General features: G+C 39.2%; 1 protein-coding gene across 10 annotated transcripts in view; it reads right to left on the bottom strand.

The window, feature by feature from the left end:
• The window catches only part of LOC128865334 (myosin-11), a 45,252-nt gene extending 23,161 nt beyond the window's left edge, over nt 1-22,091 (bottom strand). For 5 of the 10 annotated variants that reach the window (XM_054105534.1, XM_054105543.1, XM_054105542.1 and 2 more), the window contains exons 1-4: nt 21,849-22,091; nt 20,477-21,202; nt 3,236-3,461; nt 3,104-3,177 (exon numbers count right to left, since the gene is read on the bottom strand). In XM_054105534.1, the coding sequence (XP_053961509.1) occupies nt 3,104-3,177; nt 3,236-3,417 (256 nt within the window). In that variant the 5' untranslated portion in view covers nt 3,418-3,461; nt 20,477-21,202; nt 21,849-22,091. Of the gene's footprint in view, nt 1-3,103; nt 3,178-3,235; nt 3,462-20,476; nt 21,290-21,848 lie in introns of all 10 variants that reach the window. The other 5 variants (XM_054105535.1, XM_054105536.1, XM_054105539.1 and 2 more) reach the window with 5 other exon arrangements.
• Nucleotides 22,092-23,473: the final 1,382 nt, after the last annotated feature.

Here is a 23,473-nt window from a genome sequence, read left to right as displayed (position 1 = left end):
CGCAGTATGGTTCTCTGCCGTGAAAATATGCTACCGATGCCGCTAGCGAGTTCATTAGCAATTTCATTACCTTTTATTCCAGAGTGACCCTGAATCCAACAAAGTACAATTTTATTTGTTACACCAAATTGATTTATATTGTTAAGGCATTCGGGCACTATGTTAGTTCCGATTCCACAGAATATGAAGCTAGTGTTTTTAATGCAAAAAATGACCTCAAAGGAAAACAAATCTTTGAGTGCCTCCTGACTAACGCTTAGAATGGCAATCTACTCATTTCGGAGGTTTCTTTCTGAATTGCTCACTGCACATACTTCTGCTTGCTAGTTTCCAGGAAAACTACCCATCGGTTCAGTCAGCTTTGTTTTGGGTACATACGTGTATATCTCAGCGCCCATGCCGTCGGGTGTTTTCGTGCCATCTGGAAACTCTTTACTTCCTGGAAACTGTCTCCTTTCAAGAACAGAGATATTCCAGTTTATTGTCCAGTTCAATACTGAACCTCTTTTGAAATTTTATGGCCTTACTTATATTATCTCTGGAGAGTTTGGCAAGTGGAAACTGAGAGCTTAACAATTCCGTATTCATATTCACTAGTCTTCAATAGTCATATTAAATACTTATACGAGTAAGAAGCGCTTGGCTGAATGCTCGAGCATCACCTCTATCGCGGTTGCAATTTGGTGCACGTCGCTGCCGTCGTTAGGACGATCCTCGATACCCACACCACTGTTCCATATGCTACTATGAACCTATTTATCATGGTGTACATCCCTCTCAGGATTCTGTGCTACAACACCATGAGGGACTTAGTTACTTGTGACAAAGTTTCAGCAGCGTGCAGTTTTCTGTTAAGCTTGGCAATGTAGTCGGCCTGAAGAACTTAGCTAGTGAGTAGTCCCTTTTAACTATCTTCGGTCTGAGCTCTTTCCACACCGTTTTGATGTAAGCTAGTGCGAGACCATATCGCATTATCCCAACAAGATTAGCTCGCTACCTTTCTGTCATACCAAAAGACATTACACAGGCAAGGAAGCACCAAAAATGTTAACGCTGTCAAAATGCAGCTCTAAATCGACCCATTGTCATGGTCAGGACAGCTGCTAAGCGATTGCTGAACTTGGCGAACAAAATATACATTTTTAATTGATCTTCAATTACAACTACGAAAAATTGTGTGATTAGGGCTTCGTGCGCTCATCCATAAAATTCATAAAAATGGCAACAATTTTGTACATTTTGTAGTGACTTCGGCTCCTATAATGTCACGTCAAATCAATCCTTTTCAATAAAAATTTCTAGGTACCTTTAAATTTACCTAAAATCGACAGGCTCTTAAGTTTCTTAAGTTAAGCTTTCATTAACCTCTAACCCAGCTTTCCATATAAAATAATAATAGCTTTCTAGTAGCGGCCGCCGCTCGGCAGGCGATAGCAAACCTCCGAGTGTATTTATGGCACGGAAAAGGTCCTCATAAAAAATATAATATATCTGCCGTTCGGAGTCAGCTTAAAACTGTAGTCCCTCCATTTCTGGAACAGCATCAAGTGGCACGCCACTAGGGGGGAGCTTGATTAAACACCTAACAGATGTGTGTGCGCCAATTATCTTTTTTTTTTGTTTTTCTATTTTTCTTTTAAGTCACATAAATGAAGACTCCACTAACTGAGCTCTTAAACGTAAAGTGTCCCCAATGTCAATGATGGCCCCACTCCCAACAAAAACTTTAAACATATCAAACTATAGCTCACATCGAATGCATCGGGTTTTCTAAAATATTCTTGGGTTTCCAAAACCCAGATGCGGCAATATGATGAAACTGAAAATGTGTATCGTAAAAAAATATTCAGCCCAACCAATTTTAGTCTAATTCAATCTGCTCTAAGACCCAAAATGAGCGGATATGAAGAGGAATTTGAAAGCAAATAGTGAGAGATCTTTGTGGGGAACTCTCCACAGAAGGATGCACGAAATGCTGAGTCTTTAAGATCATTGGTGGATCGATGCTAGATCGATGATAGATTACCATGTTTGTCCAATCTGCTATGGTGAGAAACGAAATTGAACGACCAGCTTCGGCTACCACGTCAACGGTTACTCGGAAGTAGAATTCTAGCCACTCATTTCACACGCATTCACACTTGGACCAGTCAAGTCGTTGTTCAGATGGCAACGAAGCAACATGTTAGAGGACTGCATTAATTTTTATCATATATCAACAACACAATCTCAGTTTTTTCGTAAACAAACCTCTGACATGACCCCGGTGACGTTAGCCAATGAGCTGATTTTTTCAAATTCACTGAGAGTGGATTAACGGTCTCATCTTGGCCACACCTTCTGAATTCTTTTCCGCATGTGTAGATGTTCCTGGAGTGAGTTACAACACTCAAGCCACATTCTCGTCAGTACACACCGTGTGACAGCGGGGACCGTGGGCGTTGTGTGCTAGCAAGTCAATGTAGTGAAATTTTGCACAGCAGCCGAAGTTTGAATTAAAACTATTTTGCGCAAAATTTCCTTCAAGCTCAAAGCGACTAATTTCGTTGGGCAGGGGTAGGATACTCACAGCCAGTCAGGATGTTTGGCGAAAGAGCGTTGATATTATCAAAACAACCTTTGATTAAAATGTAAACTTGTATTTGGACCACCCTGTATGAGATGTAAGCCGATTAAGTAGTCATAACATGTGGTAGAGAACTAATCAAAAATATTTTATACATTTCTCGTTCTCTATCGAAGCGTCTCAAAATCAATTTACACAAAAATATTAGAGCATACAACAACAATGCAAGGATTTCTTTGTTTACTGAAGACGTTAATTGATGTGAAGCCAAATTGATCTGTTGGGTTAATATAATTTAAAAATGCGGGTACAAATGAGGTTTTTTAGTTAAGCGGGAAAGTACAGGCGGGTATTTTATTTACATGAACTTGTGTGACTGACATCTAGAATATATGGTTGTGTAAGTGTTTATGTACGAGTAGTTTTGCAAAGCTTCAAAAATCAAAAAATAGAAGCTTCATTAAAAAGATTAACAATTGTTTTTCTTTTTCCAAAAAACCGGGATTTCAAAAGTATTTTCAGTTTTGTTTCGCATACCAATATCACTGCTACTCCCAGTGCCATTGAAAGACGACAGATTCTGCGTAGAGGTCCATGTGCGTGATGATGGTCTGGGTAGTAGAGTTTATTATATACAAAGTATTACTTCTTTCAGATCTATACAATTACCTGGAATTTCCGCTGTCAGTTAAATTGGGCGATGAGACGGCCACATCTTCAATACCCCGCCGGCCGCCATGTTCTTTGTAATCGCGAAAGCAACGTTTACAACGCGTTGGATAGCGGGTCTGGGGATGGAACCCCAGAGGACACAATTGGTCACCTTTTAGCGACGGATACAGATGATGCATTTAAGTGGAAAATCGTTGTGAAGATTAAAATTCCCAATTTAAAGCTGTAAATGAAATATAAAATATTAATTTAGCGCAAAAAATGAATGTATTTTTCCCCCCAAAATATAATGCAAAATAGCGCAAAAAAAGGGAAATCAAGAAAAAATAATTGAAAAAAACCCACAAATCAGTCAAGTAAAAAGCAACTCGTAAAAACCATTTGCCGTTCGGAGTCGGCTTAAAACTGTAGGTCCCTCCATTTGTGGAACAACATCAAGACGCACGCCACAAATAGAAGGAGGCGCTCGAATAAATACCTAACAGAAGTGTACGCGCCAATTATTTTTTTTTTAATCAGTGTTTCGGACAATATCCTTGATCAAAAAGTTTGCGGAATATATTCGGAAAATTCAACATACAAGTTTATTATTCAAAAGTGATAGCATCGCCTTCAAAGTGCTCCCTATAAACTGCAACACACTTCAACCAGCGCTTGATCCAGCATTCGAAACGTTTCTGGAACTCTGGTTTCGGCAAAGCCGTCTTCGATTTTTCCATTACCTCCTTTCGGGTTTTTTGGATGTTAAAACGCGTTCCCCGTAGTGTTTTTTTTTACCATAAACAGAAAAACATTTGCAGGCTGCCATATCAGGTGAATTCGATGGCTGTTGGAGGGTGTTCGTTTCGTTCTTGATCAAACATTCACGGATAATCATGGCATTGTGCGGCGGTGCGTTATCATGGGTCAGAATCCACGAGTTGTTTTCCGACAAGTCCTTTCTTTTTCGGCGAATTGCTTCACATAAACGTCTCATAACATCCAAATAATAATCCTTATTTACTGTCTGACCTTCTGGCAAAAATTTGTGGATTACAATAATCCATGTTCCATAAAAATCGTGAGCATCGCTTGATCGTTGGACTGAAAACGACTTGGTTTTTGGTCTTGGTTCATTCGGAGCTCTCCACCCACTTGCCTGATATCTGGATTGCGTCTCATACTAATAAACCCACGTCTCGCCTACAGTAATGATGCTGTTGATGGATATTGCGTCGGATACTGCCTTGGAAATCAAGTATTTGGAGTTATCAAACCGGTCCGTTTTTTACATGAAATTCATATCCTTTCGGACCAACTTTCAAGCAACACGACGCAAACCCAAATCATTAACTACAATGTTTTGAACGGCCCTCTGATGGTTAATTTGCGGTTTTTCATCAACTTTTTTTCACTCTATTGATGTTTTCATCAGTTTTTAATGTCGACAGCTTCTCACTTCGTTCGCCATTCTCGATTGGCTCAGGATCTCTTCTGAATCGTTCATGCCACTCTCTAGAATACCTTTATCGAAACCGTTTCTTAACACCATTTAATCACTTTTTAACAACAAAGTTTAATACAAAATCGTTGTTGTAAATTCAAATCCATTTTTAAAACTGTAAAAAATCGAAAACACGTGCAGAGGTAGATTTACTCTAGACGGCGTAACTCTTACAAATGTGAAGCAATGGCGATAAAATTTTGGTAGGAATGAATCACAGATGTGGCAACTTAACAAATACAAAACAGAACTCAAATCAATTGACTTAAAGAGTCACTTGGCGGTTGCTCCGCAAACTTTTGGATCAAGGTGGTATGTAAACATCAAATCTCTTAATTACGTAAATAATTTACGATATTCTACAATCAGTCGTTAAAGTAGCAAAAAAAGGATAGAAAGGGTTCAGCTGCCCACCCAGTCTCAGTGATCTCACTGTCAATGAAGAAAAAATGGTTCTGCTTTGGTTTACTGGGAGTAATTGATAAGCTCGCAGTTCTTGGGTACTCGGGACAGACTAGCAAGAACAGCACTCAGACACAATTAAGTCCATTGTACTGCACTCGGGTTCCCTTTTTAATTTTCTTTAATTAAATCTACCCGATCTCCGAAGAAATCTATGTAGATCTTGTGGTGCCAAGGAGCCAAGATGGTCGTTTCTTAACACATCAGTGCCAAAGACCTCAAGCCTGATTCGATCGAGGGCCAGGCACATGCACAGAAAGTGTCAGAAGGCCTTCAATGCTTGGACGTCTTTGTTTCAACGTGTGACTTCCAAAGGAGTTTACTAGCGAGGATGACTCCAAGATATTTAATTTCTTTGGATAGCTAGATTGTGACTCTTTTTAGCTTAGACAGAACGAGTCCATCAAGCTTCCTCCTTCTGGTAAAAAGGACAATAGCAGTCTTGGTAGCATTTGTCGAAAGCCCATTTGCACAGCATCAAGTGTCAATCATATCCAGAGTTACCTAGAGAGATGTTCATAAGCGAAGGGCCTGTTATCAAACAGGCAACGGCGTCCGCATATGCTTGTGCATTATTTAAGAGGGTGATTAGAGGATCGATCACCATGTACCAGAACAATGGAAACAGCACACCGCCTTGGGGCAGCCTTGGGTACTTAGCGATGACAAAGGTGGCCACCTTTTACGAATATCACTCCCGGAGCTTACACGGACTAAGAGCGGAATAGAATACCCGCAATTAAAAAACAGTATGTTATGTACAGGTACATAGAGAATCATTTGTTTTCAAGATCAGGATATGTGTCAAATATCTCGCAAAATGTATCGCAACTATCGAAATTAAATTTAACTATGAACACGCAGATGTATTTATTTATTATTTAAATGAAATGTGCACCTTTATAATGCTAAAATGTTAGTACGCTTAGCCCTTGTAGCCTGAAATATCATTTAAATAATATTGGCCTAGCAGAGACCAATGTCTGCCGCTTTTGCGAAATGGACATAGAAAGCTAAGAGCTTTGTGAATGTCCTGCATTAAGCAGGCAAGGACTTCACCACCTTGGTGGTACCGTAGTATCGCCATGCAATCTTTGGCACAACAAACTCAAAATTGTACCAAAATTTGTAAAAAACCTAAAACTCTAGATTTACAAAAATAGGCCTCTAATAATAATAACAGTAGTCGTAGTCAAAATAGAGATACAATTTTATATACATACAAATTTGAAATGACTTTATATTGGATATGTAAACATGCAGAATATTCGTTTAATTTTATTGCTGAGATATTGCAAATTTTCTGTTTTGCATGGCGTTGATTAATGGAGCTGAAAATGAGAACGAGAGCGGTTGCTCCTTCTGAACTGTTCCACTTTTATCGAGATTTTCTTTGACTTAGATTAAGCTGCTGACCTAGAAAATTATTTTATACACCCTGAACATTTGATAAAATTTCGTTGTGGCGTTTTTATTTCATTAATAATTATTCTGTAAAACAAAACTACATATTGAATTAGGGAATAAGTTCGTGGCGGTATTTTCTTTTCTTCTTCTTCTTCTTAATTGGCGCGATAACCGCTTACGCGATTTTGGTTGAGTTTAACAAAGCGCGTCAGTCGTTTCTCTCTCGTGCTAACCGGCGCCAGTTGGGTACACCAAGTGGAGCCAACTCCTTCTCCACCTAATCTATCCAACTCAGAGGAGGCCTTCCTCTTCCTCTGCTACCACCAGCTGGTACCGCATCGAATAATTTCAGAGCCGAATCGTTTGTATCCATTCGGACGACATGACCCAGCCAGCGTAGCCACTGGATCTTTATTCGCTACGCTAAGTCTATGTGGTCGTCAAGCTCATACAACTCATCTTTCTATATCGCGATATTCGTGGTTGCCAATGTGTAAAGGTCGAAAAATCTTGCGCAGGATCATTCTCTCAAAGACTCCAAGCGTCGTTTCATCGAATGTTGTCATCGTCCACGCTTCTGCTTCTATTTTACAACGATTTCTTTCCTGTTTGACAAAGGATAAGTATTCATTCGATAGAACTTTTTCTGCTCTACATTGTATTTTTGAGTTACATATTTAAATGTTCATTAGTTTTGAGGCTTAGAAATGGAATACCCAGGAGGCAAAAATCAACATTTTCGGCACCCGCTCTTCTTTGATTTCCATCGAGGTCATAAAGCTACCGAAGCAGCCCGGGATATTTGCGACGTGTATGGAGAAAGTTTCGTAGGCGAGTCTACAGCACGAAAATGGTTTGCAAAGTTCAAAAATGGTGACTTTGACGTTGATGGCACGTCCCGCAGCGGAAGGCCATCTGAATTCGTTGAAGAACGTCTCAAATTACTTTTGAAGGAGAACGGTCGACAAACCAGTCGTGAGTTGGCGGAAAAAATGAACTGAGATCATAAATCGCTTCTCAGTCACCTTCATTCAATGGGATTTACCGAAAAATTGGGAGCCTGGATGTCGCACGAGCACAACGAAAAAACAAAGAAAGTCTCCTTCAAATTGCTACTCAGCATCTCGCTCGCCATCGAGCAAGGCGCAGTCATAAACAGCGCATTTGGGCCGAATCGTCACGAGAGAAGAGAAATGGTGCCCATAGATCAATATGAAGCAAAGAAATGAATGGATGGCTGCAGGAGATACCCCAAGCCGAGAGTCAATCCGGATCTTTATCCTCTTCTTTGCATATGTGTTTAGTAGGACTGGGAGGGCATGGTGCTCTGGGAAATACTGGAAAAGAATGTCACGGTTAACAGGGAGTTCTACATTTCCCAACTACACCGCGTGAAAGAGGCTATTTGACTGAAAAGACCTGATCAGCATGACCAAACCATTCTCATTCACGACAACGCCAGACCCCATGTTAAACCATATGGAGGGCGTTACAACAGCAGACTCATTTATTTACTGAAGTCAATGGGTCTCTATTTTAATACAAAACTTAACTTCACTACTCATCTCAATTGCTTTGCTTCGCAATCGCATGTTGCCTCGAAATCCTGGACTTTGTTGTCTTTTGTCCGACGTAACAGCTCAGATTTCTCCTACCCATACCCCATGATCAGAAAGTACCGCGAATATTTAATTTAAGCGAACCGCGCACGTGGGAACCGGTCCATATTTTTTTCTTAATATTATTATGTTGATAGGACTGTAAGTCTCACATCAGTCACTTTTTATAGCCATCGGATCATTAGTGTCTGCGTGGCTTTCCGGAAATGTGGGCAAAGAATTTTTGAATTTTGCACAATGATAACGCGCAATCGCACCGAGCTCAAACTGTGCTGGATTAGTTGACCAAACACAAAGTAAGTACCATCGTGCAAGCACCGTGTTCACCTGATATGGCCCCGTGCGACTTCTTTTTGTTTCCCAAGTTGAAGTTACCACTTCGTGGAAGGAGATTTCAGTGGATAGAGGAGATCAAAGAGAATGCGACGATGGATCTGAAGGTCATCCCTTCGTCGGCCTACCAAGAGTGCATGGAGGACTGGATTAAACGCTGACACATGTGTGTTGCTTCAGACGGGTCATATTTTGAAGGAGATGAAATAAATTTGCCTGTAATTTAACTCTATTTTGTTTTATTTAAAAATTCCCGGTACTTTTAGATCACATGGTATATACCAATATATACTTTTATATACTTGACTAGGCTGCATATTAACCGCATTGAGCGAATACAAAAGGTCTTTATCACGCTTCCGCTCCGTTTTCTCAGCCGTACTGATCCAATTCCTTCTAATAAATCCTGATAGCAGCTTTTATCTCTGAGACCCCTACAAGTCAAATTTGCCGTTCTCTCTTGCAGCCTTGTAATTAATATTCTAGATGGATCACTCGACTGCCTCACCCACTTGAAGAAACTAAACTTTTTCATTCCTACGCGTAATCTCCATCCGTCTCTTTGTGTTACAGTGGATTCCCAATATTCGATTTTTATCCAGAGCCTTAATGCAGATAAACAATATTCCTAATCTAGACCTGTCTCTGTCTTCTGGAGTAGTTCGTAGTCTACTGTGCAATTAATTAGTTTAGAAATTGAAATTTGAAAAGTCGAGCCAAAAAGCACCGAGAGATTTGGTAACTCCTGAAATACTCAAACTAAAAAGACCATTGTATTTAAAGCTCTGAAGAGTGAAATGGTAGATTTTCGAGGAGGAAAGGAGATAAGTAACAGAAGGATAGGAATAGAGAAATATGTAGAAATCTAAAAATATCTTCCAGCTTGAGAGAACAAATTTTACTCGTTCTCATGACATCGGATCCCAAAATTCGCAGCCCTGCGAATGCAGGGCACTCATAGAGAAAATGCTCAGTGCTATCTACCTCTTTTAAGCAAGACAGCCAGATCGGATCCTCAATGATTTCAAAGGTGATCATATGTAGACACCATGGATTGTGTCCTGTAATAATACCGACCGAACGTCTTTTCTTCCAAGTTTTAGAAGAAAGTTCGTCAGTTTTCTGTTCTTGCTTACCACAAAACACTTTGCAGATCTGCAGCTTTTTACACCGGACCAGCGCTCTTTATGTAAATTGCACACATAATTAATTATTTAGTTTTTAAGTTTTTGTGTGCATTCATTAGAGAGAAATTCATGCTTTATTTGGTTCAATTAAATATAAAAAAAATAAATAAAAAATGCTTGAACTGAACCTTAGCAACACTATGCGTGATGAGCTGTGATTCGATATTTTTATCAAAAAGGTAGCTATTTTCAGGTTTGCTTTTTTTGAGTGCATTGTAAAATTCATCTCACCACAAAGATGGAATTATCTTGTAAAAATTACGATATTCCACGTGGATTATCGAGACAGGAGTGCATTGATTAACTTACTTCGACTTTTGGCGTTGAACAACCACACTCAGCCACTGTAAAATGCTGCTATAACGAGTTCCAACCTGGCCAGGATAAATTTCCTGAAGACCGTCCAAAAACGTCAATTAATAAAGCAAGATCGTCATGTGACATATCACGAGATAGAAACATCCTTAGACATTAGTGAGATATGCACACATTCAATATTGCATGATCATTTAGTGATCAAGAAGATATGTTCTCGTTGAAGACCGCATATTTTGGCAATTGCCAAAAAACGGACAAGTATCGATAGGTGTAAGGAAATGTTAAATGTTGAAGAAATGCAGTGATTCAAAGTACGTCTATGACATTCAAACAAGTTCTATGCATATGAGCCGAAAAAAACAGCAATCGACAGTATGAGTGTGTCAAGGCACGCTAAATCCAACAAAAGTTGTTTACGGAAGAAGCATCAAAATAAATGGTTGCCTTTTTTTCGGAAAATCACATTTCTATCACTAAAGGAACTTAAAACAGTAAATTCTGTGCGGTACACAAATATATGTTTGCCCAAAAGCTTTCGAAGAAATAAGGAAAACCAACCGTCGAAGATGAATTATCTCTCACCAAGGCAACGCGAGCTTCCACACATCGGCTCACACAAGAGAGTTTTTGAGAACTTAAAAGATAGAATAAATGTGGAGTCCGCCTTATAGCCCTAATTTGTTATATCGGATGGCTTCTTTTTGTTCCCTAAACATTAGAAATAAAGTGTGACATCAATGTCAAGGGGCGGTTGAAGCCTTTAAACAGCTCGTTTTGGAGGTGTCCACTTCAGAATGTCAATAGTCCTTTGAAAATTGTTTCGAGCGAGTGCAGAAGTTTACTGGCTTCCAAGGAGAATATTTTGAGCAACAATAAAGTAATTTTCATTACTACCTTACTGTGTTTTTATTATTAGACGCAAAATATCTACCATTTTTTTCTCGGTAGATGACTGCAGTGATCGATGAAACAATTTAAAGTTTATGCTCGTTGTCAAGGTGACATTTCACATTAAAAAAATTCATTTGCTGTTTTTTATTGGTTACATTCAGTTATGAGTTACAGGGTGTTAATAATGGAAGTCAATAAAGAGAAAATTCGGTACATTTTACAGTTTTTCTTTGATAAAGGGGAAAATGTGAAAATGAAATGTGAAAGTTGAAGTTGTGAATGGAATTTTGGTTTCGTCGATTCCGTTCAGCCATTTTTGATGTTAAAGAAAATGTCGATAGCGTAAAAAATGTCAATAAAACCACAGAAATAATTGAAGTTGATCGCCATTTTAGTAGTCGTAGTATCACCCAGGAGCTAAAAATCGACCATAAAAGAGTTTTAAACTATTTGCGCAAAAGTTTTACGCAAACATAATTTTATTTTCGAACAGTCAAATAAAGTTACTATAACTTTGCCCCTAATACGAGGTCTCTTACTGAGTTAAAAAGTATCTACAGAAAACTTAACGTACTATGTATATATTTCGTTATGCCAAAATGGTTAAAATCATTCATTTATTCTAGCATATCAGAAATAATTTTAAGCAAATATTCGGCCGCCGCAAAGTGCTCCGAGCGTGGACAAAACTCCAATTAAAAAAATGCCTAACTTATTTTGTGATAAAATAAAATAAATCTTATACATCCCCTCAATTTGTTAAAAATACAATTCTATCCTTAATCCCTTGTCGTGCCAATTAGCTCAACGAAACTCAGGCCCATGTATTACACGTCAACGCATGGTAAACAGATCAGAATAATATAAACTACTTTGTGACAACAAATATGAGACTCGTGACTAACTCTGGTGGCGTGCAGATAGAAACTAACATTCAATCATGACCCCGGAAAATTTAGAGACAAAAACAAACCTATTACAGCCTCCTAACATTTTTCATGGTTGATGGTTATTTGAACCCTCTATTACTAGGAGGAAAGGTTATGTAATTCACTTACGAGTGAATTTCAAAGTCGTGTTATTTATTATAAATTTTAGTGGTAGTGAAGAAACGTTTCACTATCATCAAGTAGGTGATGAATGCAGATCAATTATTTTTTGCAATACATTTAGTACTAGTGAAATCCTTAGTGGATGGCGGTATCCCTGATGCTTGCCTCCATCATCTCAATTTTTGTATTACTTTCCTCTTCCTTTGCAAGTATACAATTACAAATGTTTCACACACATGCCCAAGCCAAATGTAACCTCCTCTGTGTCCGAAAGATCAACTGGTGTTAACCCAGAGTGTGAAATATTGGCTTGGATGGCATATGCAGTATTACCGCTTGCACAGGAAACAGTAAGACGCGGTGAATGCCAACAAACATGCCCGACAATCAAAAACTCACATATTTCAAGTATAATTGGTGTTAACATCCTCTTTTTTGAGTGTTTGGCTGAGCTCCTCCTCCTCCTATTTGTGGTACGCGTCTTGATGTTTTCAACAAATTTACGGATCTATACATAGTTTTACGCCGCCTCCGAACGGGAGATGGTTTTTCAAGAGAAGCTTTTTGAGAGCAGAAATTCACTAGGAGGTTTGTCAAAGTCTGCCTAGGAGCCATCACCATTAGAATCAACTTTTTCTATCAATTGGTGTTTCGAATCTGTGCCCTTCCTATTCTTATTCTTCTATTCTTCACTTATTCTTATTTTTCGGTATTTTAGCTGCAAAAAAAATATGTAGATTAAGCTTCTCTTCTCGTACCGCTGATCGTACATCCATGTCAGTAAGCCGCTTGGGCCGTACGGGCCGCGGTAAATCCGCAACAGTATAATATTTCTCATATTTCTAACAATTTTTTTATAGTGAAGCTATTCCTTCCAACAATTTCTCTCAACTTGCCGCTGTTTACTTTTCTACTCAGCCCAAGCTTTTTCAGATTGTAGTTGAATATCTTATGAAAAGGTACCAATCCTAAAAAAGGATACGCTCCTGTCTTGCGCAAGTTTTAAATTAAAAATTTGTTGATCTAAAAATATAAAATTTCAAAGGCTCTTTAGTTTTTGAAAAAAAAAAATCTGCAGTACGAGGCTAATAGAAATTATAATACGATCCTTTGAAAATTGAAACTCCAAAGAGTAGCAACGAATCAAAGAGAAATTTGTGTTTTTTTATGGAATACTAATTTTTAATGATTACGCCACAAAAGTTCAGTTCGATTTCGATAAAGAAAAACCGAACTCGAACTCGAACCTCGAATGAATCATTGGCCAAAATGGGACGTCAGGCGCTCCAAAGCGCAACATTATAGGTCAAGGAAAAACGTATGCTTTGATCGCAGGCCACTGTCTCCTAGGTCGACATGCTCAAGGATTGAACATTCCTCATATCGACTATTACAGAAGCTGCAAGAATGAGGAGGAGGAAGAGTATGTTAAACTCCTTCCCCGTCACTGCTCTTAGTGACATGCCACTAGGTTAAGATATTGATCTTGATCTTGAGTGATACGTTAATTTTAGTGATATAAGTGTCTGCCAGATCAATGGGTTTGCACTTAAATCTAAATGGTTTAACGAATGGCTTAAAACCACAATGTATCTGCAATGGTCTAAGTGAGTTGGCTTAAAGGCCAACCAACCTACCTATTGCGAAAATAATTTTTTTTTTTAACTTTTTTGAATACTGGTAGCAAAGACCAGAATTAAACTTCTTTGAAACATCTAACTGCTCCTCCATCGAGTGACACTAGTGAGCAATTCTTCAGTGCTGCAAATCAGCTCTATACCGATAAGCGGTGCATCCACCTTCATCGCCACTAAATACATCTAGAAGAAATGTTTAAGTTAACTTCATGCTCAAGTAATTACTAGTAATAATCGAGATTTCCTCCGCAGCACTTGCAATTAAGCTTTGAAAACCTCTTATTTTTTAAGCTTTGTCTCACTTTTCTATAAAACTGAATCAGCTGTGAAACAATTTACCGAACTACAGCACCTTATCAAGCATTCATAGTTAAAAGTTTTACCAAAATATCAAATAACATATTACCAAAGTAGCAAACCGTCTATGAATACCATTATTATTTTTTAGATATGGGAGAGATAAAGGGCATTACGTTGCAAATAAAAAACGGTAAGAAGTAGGAAATAAATTTCCATGCTAGTGTTTCTATTTCAGGAAGTGTTTCAAAAGGCATAGTAAACCACGAATTCCTAATTAAACCGAACTCCAGTAAGCCGTTGTGGAAAATCGAAGAAGGCTGGCAAGAACATTTTTAAAACAGAGGTAAATATAGGTGGGGAGACATGGCATTCCTTGCCATGTAGAAGAACTACAATTTGGGCATAAAAGAAATTAGCGTACATATAGGCATACGAGTATATGGACCTGGCATCACACTTCAATTCGAAAGAGGCAGTTTAAAATTGATATACTAGCACACTAAACCAACGTCAATAGAAACATCAGTAATGGTTTGAAGAGCCCATTTATAAACATAGATAATTTACGTCCAACTTGTTAAGAAATGATTTCTATAATATCCTTTCAGTATAAGGTTCACGTTACTAGGACCAATACAAGGTTGCTCAGTGATTATCTTACCGCTACGATCGACTCTACTAATCTCAAGGTGTGCCGGCTTTCAACTTCTATATCTCTAAGCTCCCCCAAACACCTATGCTAACAATTGTTCGATAATGGCGTCCGGCAATAACATTCGGCCGCCGTTACCGAATGGGTTGGTGCGTGACAACCATTCGATATTCAAAGAGAGCGTAGGTTCAAATCTCTGTGAAACACCTAATTAAGAAACAGTTTTTGCAAATAGCGGTCGCCTCTCGGCAGGCAATGGCAAACCTCCGAGTGTATTTCTACCATTTCTGTCGGGGTCGGCATGAAACTGTAGGTCCTTCCATTTTGTGGAACAACATCAAGACGCACGCTACAAACAGAAGGAATAGTTCGGCCAAACACCCAAAACGCGCTAAAATATGTATAATATAATAACATCGAGGACTTGTCTTCCGAAGACGGCGTACATCTCGCCAGCCTTTCTCGCTTTTTCACTGCGAGGAATTTCCAGTTTTTCTCCACTATATCCACAGCGACCCTCTTTACCACCTGGACGATGGAAGTCAAACTACAGTTAAAGGTGAAAGCCCAAGAAAGTCCTTAAATCGCTAGCTGGCAGCACTTTGAGCAAACACAAAGCAATGTTGATAGCGATATTTAAAGCAATTGGTCGGTCGGTGGGTATTAATTTACACTGCGCCCGTTTAGGCGCCTGCTACAAGTAATTCACAGTAGACAAAGCTATCAAAATACTGCTATCAGGACAACCACCTCATGTCTCCTTCGCAACACCTACGAGGCTTCCATGCTCCCTTTCAAGGAGCACAGTCCAGTAAAATGTTCAGCAAGCAATTTCTACCTGAGTGTCACCGTAGAAATCACCACTGTAGGCATTTGCTGGAACCTGAGCCACAGACGAGAAATGAAATATCTCTTAGACTACGCCGATGAAATCCAGGACCAAACCCGACTGTAACTGGTGGATTGGACTGTATAGGGTGCGCCATCTTTTATGTCGGTATGAAAACATTGAATAACTTTGAAAATAAACAACTGATTTGTATAACTGAGGTATTTTTATTTGGTTTGGTTATTTACAATTTAGTAAAACTATTTTTTGAAAACAATATCAATCAAGTGCCCACCTTCCGCGTTTGTCATCACCTTGTCAAGCATTTCGGATTTTATAGCGTCGATTTCGGCACAAATGTTTGGCTTAAGCTGGTAGTCTGCGGCTTGTTGGCGTAAACCTTACTTTTCAGATAATCCCACAAAAAGAAGTCCGGGGGCGTTAAGTCAGTTGATCTTGGGGGCCAGTCGATGTCGCCTCTTTTTGACACTAGACGTCCCTATAATTTTCGGTGCAGAAATTCAATTGTTGACTCCGCAGTGTGGCATGGCGCACCGTCTTGTTGAAACCAGTAACCGTTTAAACCTTTCTCACGCATTTGCGGACAGACATAATGAGTCAACATCTATCGATATCGGTTTCCATCGACCGTTTCGTTTTCTCGGAAAAAATATGACTCAATCATGGTTTTGGCGCAAATGCCGGCCCAAACCATTTTTTTTCGGTCATGCAATGGCGTTTCATGGACCTCGTGTGGATTCTCAGTTCCCCAAATGCCGCAATTTTGTTTATTCATGCTGCCAGAGAGGTTAAAATGTGCCTCGTCAGTCATTAAAATTTGCTTCCAAAAACTGGGTTTAGGGTCAACCATTCGAGCGACTGTTTGGCCGTATTCCAAGCGACGTGAATGGTCTGTCGGCAATATTCGTTGTGTCAATTGCACTTTTTACGGAAACAAATTTAAATCATCCTTTAAAATGCGCCGCATTGTGGTTTCACTGACGCCAAAATGCTGAGCGCGACGACGATACGACACTGTTAGCTCCTGAGCAAGGAGAGCGTTGCTTCAACAAGTTCACTGGAACGTCTTGGTCGTTGATGAACGACATGTTGACGATCTACTACTGTGTCGTGCTCAAAAAAATTCGACACCAAACGACGAATAGTACTGTCAGATGGTGCCTGTTTGCCGCGATACTTTTTGCGATATGCGCGTTGAGTTAGAACAATAGAACGACTATTTTCGATTTATAGAGTCACTATTTCAGCGCATTGTTTCGGTGTAAAGCGATCCATGGATGAATTTGTACTGAATTTACGTATCGAAAAAAGTTATGTTGAAGTCAATCGGTTGGTAAATGACAAAGTTATTCAGCCTTAACATACCGACATAAAAGATGGCGCACCCTGTATATAGACAGGCCTTAAGCGACATCCATCGGGAGTATCTTACCACCTTCCTAAACCGCCGATCCCCAAATGCCGTTATCGGAGTCCACCCATTGCAGACCAAGAGCTTCAGCTGCGTCGTGCGACCCGCGTAACTTTAGCTCAATTATGGTATGGATATTGTAGCAGGTTAAACTCTTACTTATTCAGAATCGGCTGCTAAAACGACTTTACTGAGACAATTTTTTTCTTAGCCTTGCGGACCATAAGACGTTTCATCCAATTATGTGTCAATGTCATGATCCCTTGTATAGTTAAGTCCTTAACCGTTAGAAACTTATCTACTAAGGAGCTTTTAGCTTTTATTAGAAATTCTAAAGGTCTCTTAAGTAACCACGGTTAGCAGATTGATTTCAATGCTCTTCATTTCGACATACCCAGTTTTCTAGCTTCCTATACGCACACGAATTCATATGACGCTAACTTAGAGTCCATCATAACACCTAAGCGAATGCAGTTAATTTTCAGATATAATTTTTCCTTTTTTCAAATTAAGTGACATAAATTTTATCACCGTTAAGAATGTCCAGTATTTTTACTACTTCTGTTGATGCTTGAACTTATGCTTCTGAAAATCGATCAGTCGCGGTCGAACCAGATAGCAAAAGCAAAAATGCCCTGAAAAACGCGAAGTAATAGGACTATGAATAAGTTCGTGCGGTTTTTTTTCGAAATTTGAAACTTTATTGACGTAAAATGGTTACAAATTTAATATTCAAAATATTGTCCATCGCTTACTACTACTTTTTCCCATCTTTCTGGCAATTCACGGATTCCCTTTGTGAAAAATTCGGTCGGTTTTGCCGCAATCCACGAATCGATCCATTTTTTGACTTCATCGTAATTACGGAGGTGCTGGTCAGCCAGGCCATGTTGCATCGATCGGAAGAGATAGTAATCGGATGGCGCAAGGTCTGGACTATACGGCGGGTGGGGTAGGACATCCCATTTGAGCGTTTCTAAGTATGTTTTGACCACTTGTGCAATATGTGGCCGAGCATTGTCATGTTGCAAAATAACTTTGTCGTGTCTATCGGCGTATTGCGGCCGTTTTTCTCGCAGTGCTCGGCTCAAACGCATCAATTGTCGTCGGTAGACATCCCCCGTAATCGTTTCATTCGGTTTCAGTAGCTCATAATACACAACACCCAGCTGGTCCCACCAGATACACAGCATAACCTTCAGGCCATGAATATTCTGCGCCGACGTCGATGTTGAAGCATGGCCAGGGTATCCATACGTTGCCCGACGTTTTGGATTGTCGTAATGGACCCACTTTTCATCGCCAGTCACAATTCGATGCAAAAAACCCTTTCTTTTGTGCCGTTGAAGCAGTTGTTCGCATGCCATAAAACGGCGTTCAACGTCTCTTGGCTTCAATTCATACGGCACCCAATGGCCTACCTTTCGGATCATTCCCATGGCTTTTAAACGTTTGGAAATGGTTGATTGATCAACTCCCAAAGTTTTTGCAACCTCTTCTTGCGTTTGAGCCGGATCTTGATCGAGCAATTCCTCCAATTCGGTATCCATGAACTTTGGCGGCGCACCCTCGCGTTCTTCGTCTTCCAAGCCAAAATCACCACTTTTAAAGCGTGCAAACCACTTCTGGCACGTTCGCTCAGATAGAGCATGCTCACCATAAACTTCCACCAAGATACGATGACTTTCGGCTGCTTTTTTCTTCATATTAAAATAATGAAGAAGAATTCCCCGCAAAAACACATTATTTGGCACGAAATTCGACATTTTCAAGTGTGGTAAAAATATTGTTGTTTACGCTTCAAATAAAAAACTTATACTGACGTTTGTGCCTTACGACAGTAGCTCTCCAATGAATGTTTGGAAATGTGGATCGATGGAATAATAATCAAGTTACGCCATCTGTTGTAAAACCGCACGAACTTATTCATAGTCCTATTACTTCGGCAGTCGACAGCATTGACAGCTTCTTTTTCACTGACTGACTTTTGGTGAATTCCGTAGTTAAAGCAGCAGCAACATTTTCTTTCCGGCTAATTATGTACAGGGTCCGGCATTGTGTGAGACGGTGCCGAGTCCTTTTGAAACATCCATGGTCTGTCACTGAAATGTTTGTCTGTCCACGGCTTCAAACCAACCTCCAGAGTACTTTCCCGATAATATTTCGCATTTACCTTGACGCCTTAACAAACCATTACCTGTGGCGGCTGTTGTCTCCTGGTAGCCAATTGATGACTCAACTTCGGTCAAATAAACCCTATCGTTTTGGGAGTTTACGAATTGCTCAATTTGAAAAATTTTCTTGTCAGAAAACACAATGGTACAGTCTTTTGATGACCACTTCCATGACGTTTGATGCTACCAGTATCATTGTAACGAGTAATGGTGCGATAAACAAAAACTTTATTTACTTTAAGGTGCTCGAGCTCACGAACAATGCCTGGTTGTGATTTTCCAGCCAAATATAATGCAATCACACTATTGTGTTTGAAATCCATTACTGATTCTCTTTTTCGCGTTTATTCTCGACAAAATGCTTCCGCGCGCTTGTAAACAATACTCTGGACTGTCATTTATGTAGCCAACTAACAGACATGCCCGCGCATCACCTACGCGAGCGGTCTGAAGTTGGTTACACTTCGAGTGCCGGGCCTTGTACATTAGACATACCAAATTGCTAGCGCAGCCTATCTTCTGACATACTTGGAAACTCAAAAGGCTTAATCACAGCGGGATCGCAGGAAACGCTCGATCTACACAGATTATTTGCTTTGAGGAAAAGTATGGCTGATGCTATGACTGTTAGGTATATGGCTACCAAGAACTTCTTAGCTTTCATTAAGTATTTCGAAGTTGCCTTGATGAAGTCGGGATATAAAAGATCTACCAGGTTGCAGGGTGATGCCCAACATTTTATCTTATCTTGGTATTATATTAGAGCCAAAAAGTCGCACATTTAAAACCTACGGTAGAAACGATTTAACAATTAACGCAAAATCAATCAACAGGTGAGCATAATATGGACTTTTAATTTATAGAGTTCGAATTTTCTAAATACGAGCACTATTTATACGACAGAGTATAGATTTCGCAAATACAAAAATTGGACGAACGATTTCAAAACTTTTTACGACGATAGATAGAAATTCTCACACTCATACAAATAAGAGTAAGTAAGTAATGCACCGCACATTTCGCGTGCAGAGCAATTTGCTTTTGAGGTGAGCATAAAAACTGTGCGCAATGGGGTACTTCAGAAATATTGCGCATGTTTTTTTGCCAAAAAAATGAACACAACAACTAGAGAGGATCTCAATAAAGAGAGAGCAAATAGAGGAGCGAGAAATATTGAAATAAACAAAGTGAGCAGGCGAATTTTAGAATGAAAAATGGGAGAACATTTTTGAAATGTAGAGTAGAAATGTTGACGCAGAAAACATTGTTCCAATTTTTTGTGCTTTTGGGTAATTTTCATTCCCTCGTAACCTATTTTTGTTAGCTTATCCCGAAATATAGAAAAACGCATTTTGAAATAAAAGCAAAAGGCAAACAAAAAACTCGAACACAATGAAATTGAAAAATTAATATGCGGCATTATAGGCAGGCTCGCTCATTACTGGCGCCAGTGGATACTTACCGAAAATGTGGGGTTGTGTTGGCGGAGATGATGCTGGTGACGGCGGTGACGCCACCAATACAAATTCTTTGGGTTATACGTCGTCAACGCGTTTGTGTTTTTATTGATTCTAATTCAGTGGATACGTCTGGCCCACGCGATGTTGCGGCTGAAAATTTGTTGCAGAATTAAGGCATACAGAATAGGAATTTCCGGTTCTACTGTTCACTTGTTGACATAAAGGTGAGTTATAGAGAATAGTCGGGTTCAAGGATAATAATGGATACAATAATTTATTGACTTATGTATTGACGTTGTGCGCGTGGCGTGGGTTACTGTTGTTGTGGTGCTTCCTCGACTACTTAATGCATACATACATACATTCATACGTATGTGTGCATCTGGATGTGCTTTTAAGTATTTCCTTTTTACCGTCGTTATTGCTCTTTGTGTTGGTGTTTTTTTGTTTTTGTTTTTTTTTTTTTGGTACTTATAGTTTTATTATAAGTATTTTGTTGGTGTTGTTGCTATGTATATCAGCTGCCACTTTGGCTGTTGCTCCTACTGCTACAATACTCGTACTTTTGTTGCTCGTTGACGCCAATGTTGTTTATGATGTTTTTGTTATTTTTGTTGTTTGTTGCTTATTGTTGTTGTTGCCTTTGCTGCTGCTAGCTATTGAAACTACGTTTTTCATTCATTCACAAAGTACAATTTTCAAATTGCGTAACACTTTTTTTCACTTTACTTTTTCACATAAAAACATACGTATGTATGTATGTGCGTACAAACATACAGACAAGCACTAAACACACATACGCCATATGGAATTTACTGTAGGGAATTTTTAGAATTTTAAATTCCATACAAAAATACTACATAATTCGCTATTTTTTCACTTTCGTAAGCGCACAAGCTGCCAATTAATCAGCGTGCCGTGCTGCACTCATTTCTCTAAAATTACCAATATGGATTGCGGTATATGCGCATATGTATGTTAGTGCAAATTTAATATAATAAAACTAATATTTTTTAACTTTATTAATCTATTTAAATCTTCATAATCTTCTGCGATTAAGTGAAATAAAAAAAAAATATTTCGCGTTTTATTGAATTTGTTTCCGATGGTTTTCGAAATTTTAATGCTTTAATGTAATTTTCACATAAAACTGCCGTTGCAAAGAAAATAAAATATTTAGCTGTGTTTTAAAAATAGCCGCATACTTTAAAAGTTTCTGGCGGAACAGACACGGCACACATTACACACACACGCGCACATACTCGGCACATCGCCGCATCACTTCAATACATATTTCAATTTTGTGCAATCACTATAAATCGAATTTACTTATAGATATGTATGTATATGCGCTCGATCAGCGTAAATTTTTACCTTTCCATAAATTTTCTTTAATATTTTTCTACAATAATTTGATTTTTTTTATTTCGAACGATTAAAATAATTTAGAAATTTTTTCACACAAAAGAAAAATCTACATTTTCAGCACACTCTTCCTAAATTCAAAAATAACTGCCTCTATTCATCTCTTTCGCACCAATTGGGGGCAGTATTTGCACACTCGCTCGACACGTATTGCACTCGATTCGAATTGGAAGATCGTTGCGAACTCTCGAACGTCCGTCGTAGAACTGAACGCTCGTATTGCAAAAAGTCTCGGGGAAAACTCACAAAAGCCAAAAATCGGAAAAGCATTTTCACGTTTCCACGCTTTTCTTGCTTGCACTCATCCATCAGCTGCATGCGATCTTGTACGAACACTCGCTCTCTGTGTTTAGAATGCTTCATTTTAATTGTTTTTTTTTATATGACTGTTTCTTTTGTATGAGCAGCGGATTCACCCAATTGCTACAAGGCACACGCGCCAGTATCTGCATACCCTTTAGAAGTAAGAATTTGGCTCTGACCGAATCACTTTGTTGTTCTTATGGTTAATCTTTCTTTCGGCTGCATTGGTTTGCGCACATTCATACGTACATGCAACAAAATTGTGCTTACAAGTATGTAGTAGCCTATGCCATACCGACACATGTATGTATGAATGTGTTTTATTAGATCGGTGAGTTGGCAGCAACGCCTCTGTGCCGTAGATTTACTAGACAATACATCATTATTTGTTTCGCTATTCCTAATTATCATTTGCTTTTGGGTGTGTGTATTTTCATTAGGGCATTCCATGCATGAACCAAAACGGAGCTAAGACAACCCAGTGACTTTTGTGCAACCCACAGGGTGAGGTCCTGTCTCCACTTTTATAGTCCTAGCTTTAAATAGTATTTTACTGAGACTCAACGGAGGGAGAGTGAAGGTAGTCGCATATGCAGATGTCGTCGTGATTCTAACAGCAGGTTTATTTACTTCCACTATTAGCGAAATACTAGAAGGAGCTCTGGGGAAGCTTAATAGATGGGCTGCGAGCAGTGGCCTAATTGTTAACCCAAGTAAAACGCAATTAATGTTGTTTACAACTAAAAGCAAATATTTCTCAGTTTAGACTACCATCAATGGTATTGAAATTCCACTTACAGACAGAGCGACATAGTAGAAAAGTGGATAGAGAAAGCTTATGTGGCTTATTACTCTTGCAAAACACTTGGTGCTGTGCTAATGGGCTATCGGCAAACCCCACCAAAACTGTCATGGTATTGTCCTCTTCACCAGAAGGAGGAAGCTTGATGGATTCGTTCTGCCTAAGCTAAAGGAGCCACAATCCAGCTATCTAGAGAAATCAGATATATTGGAGTAATCCTCGATAGTAAACTTCTTTGAAAGTCACACGTTGAAACAAAGACATCTAAAGTACGGACAGCTTTCTGGCAGTGCAAAAGTGTCTTTGGGAAAACGTGGTGTCTTTCTCCTAGCAAGATCCTATGGATCTACACGGCTATGATAAGACCTATTATCACCTATGCATCAGTGGTCTGGATGAGCAGACCCTCTTTCGTGGAAGTTAGGAGGACCTTATCAAGATTACAACGCACTGTGGCCATCTGTTGCAC

Source organism: Anastrepha ludens, chromosome 5 (assembly GCF_028408465.1).
Source record: "Anastrepha ludens isolate Willacy chromosome 5, idAnaLude1.1, whole genome shotgun sequence".
NCBI classification, from domain to species: Eukaryota; Metazoa; Arthropoda; class Insecta; order Diptera; family Tephritidae; genus Anastrepha; species Anastrepha ludens.
The sequence above is the reverse complement of the archived record's forward strand: the minus strand, read 5'-3'. Positions and strand labels throughout refer to the sequence as shown.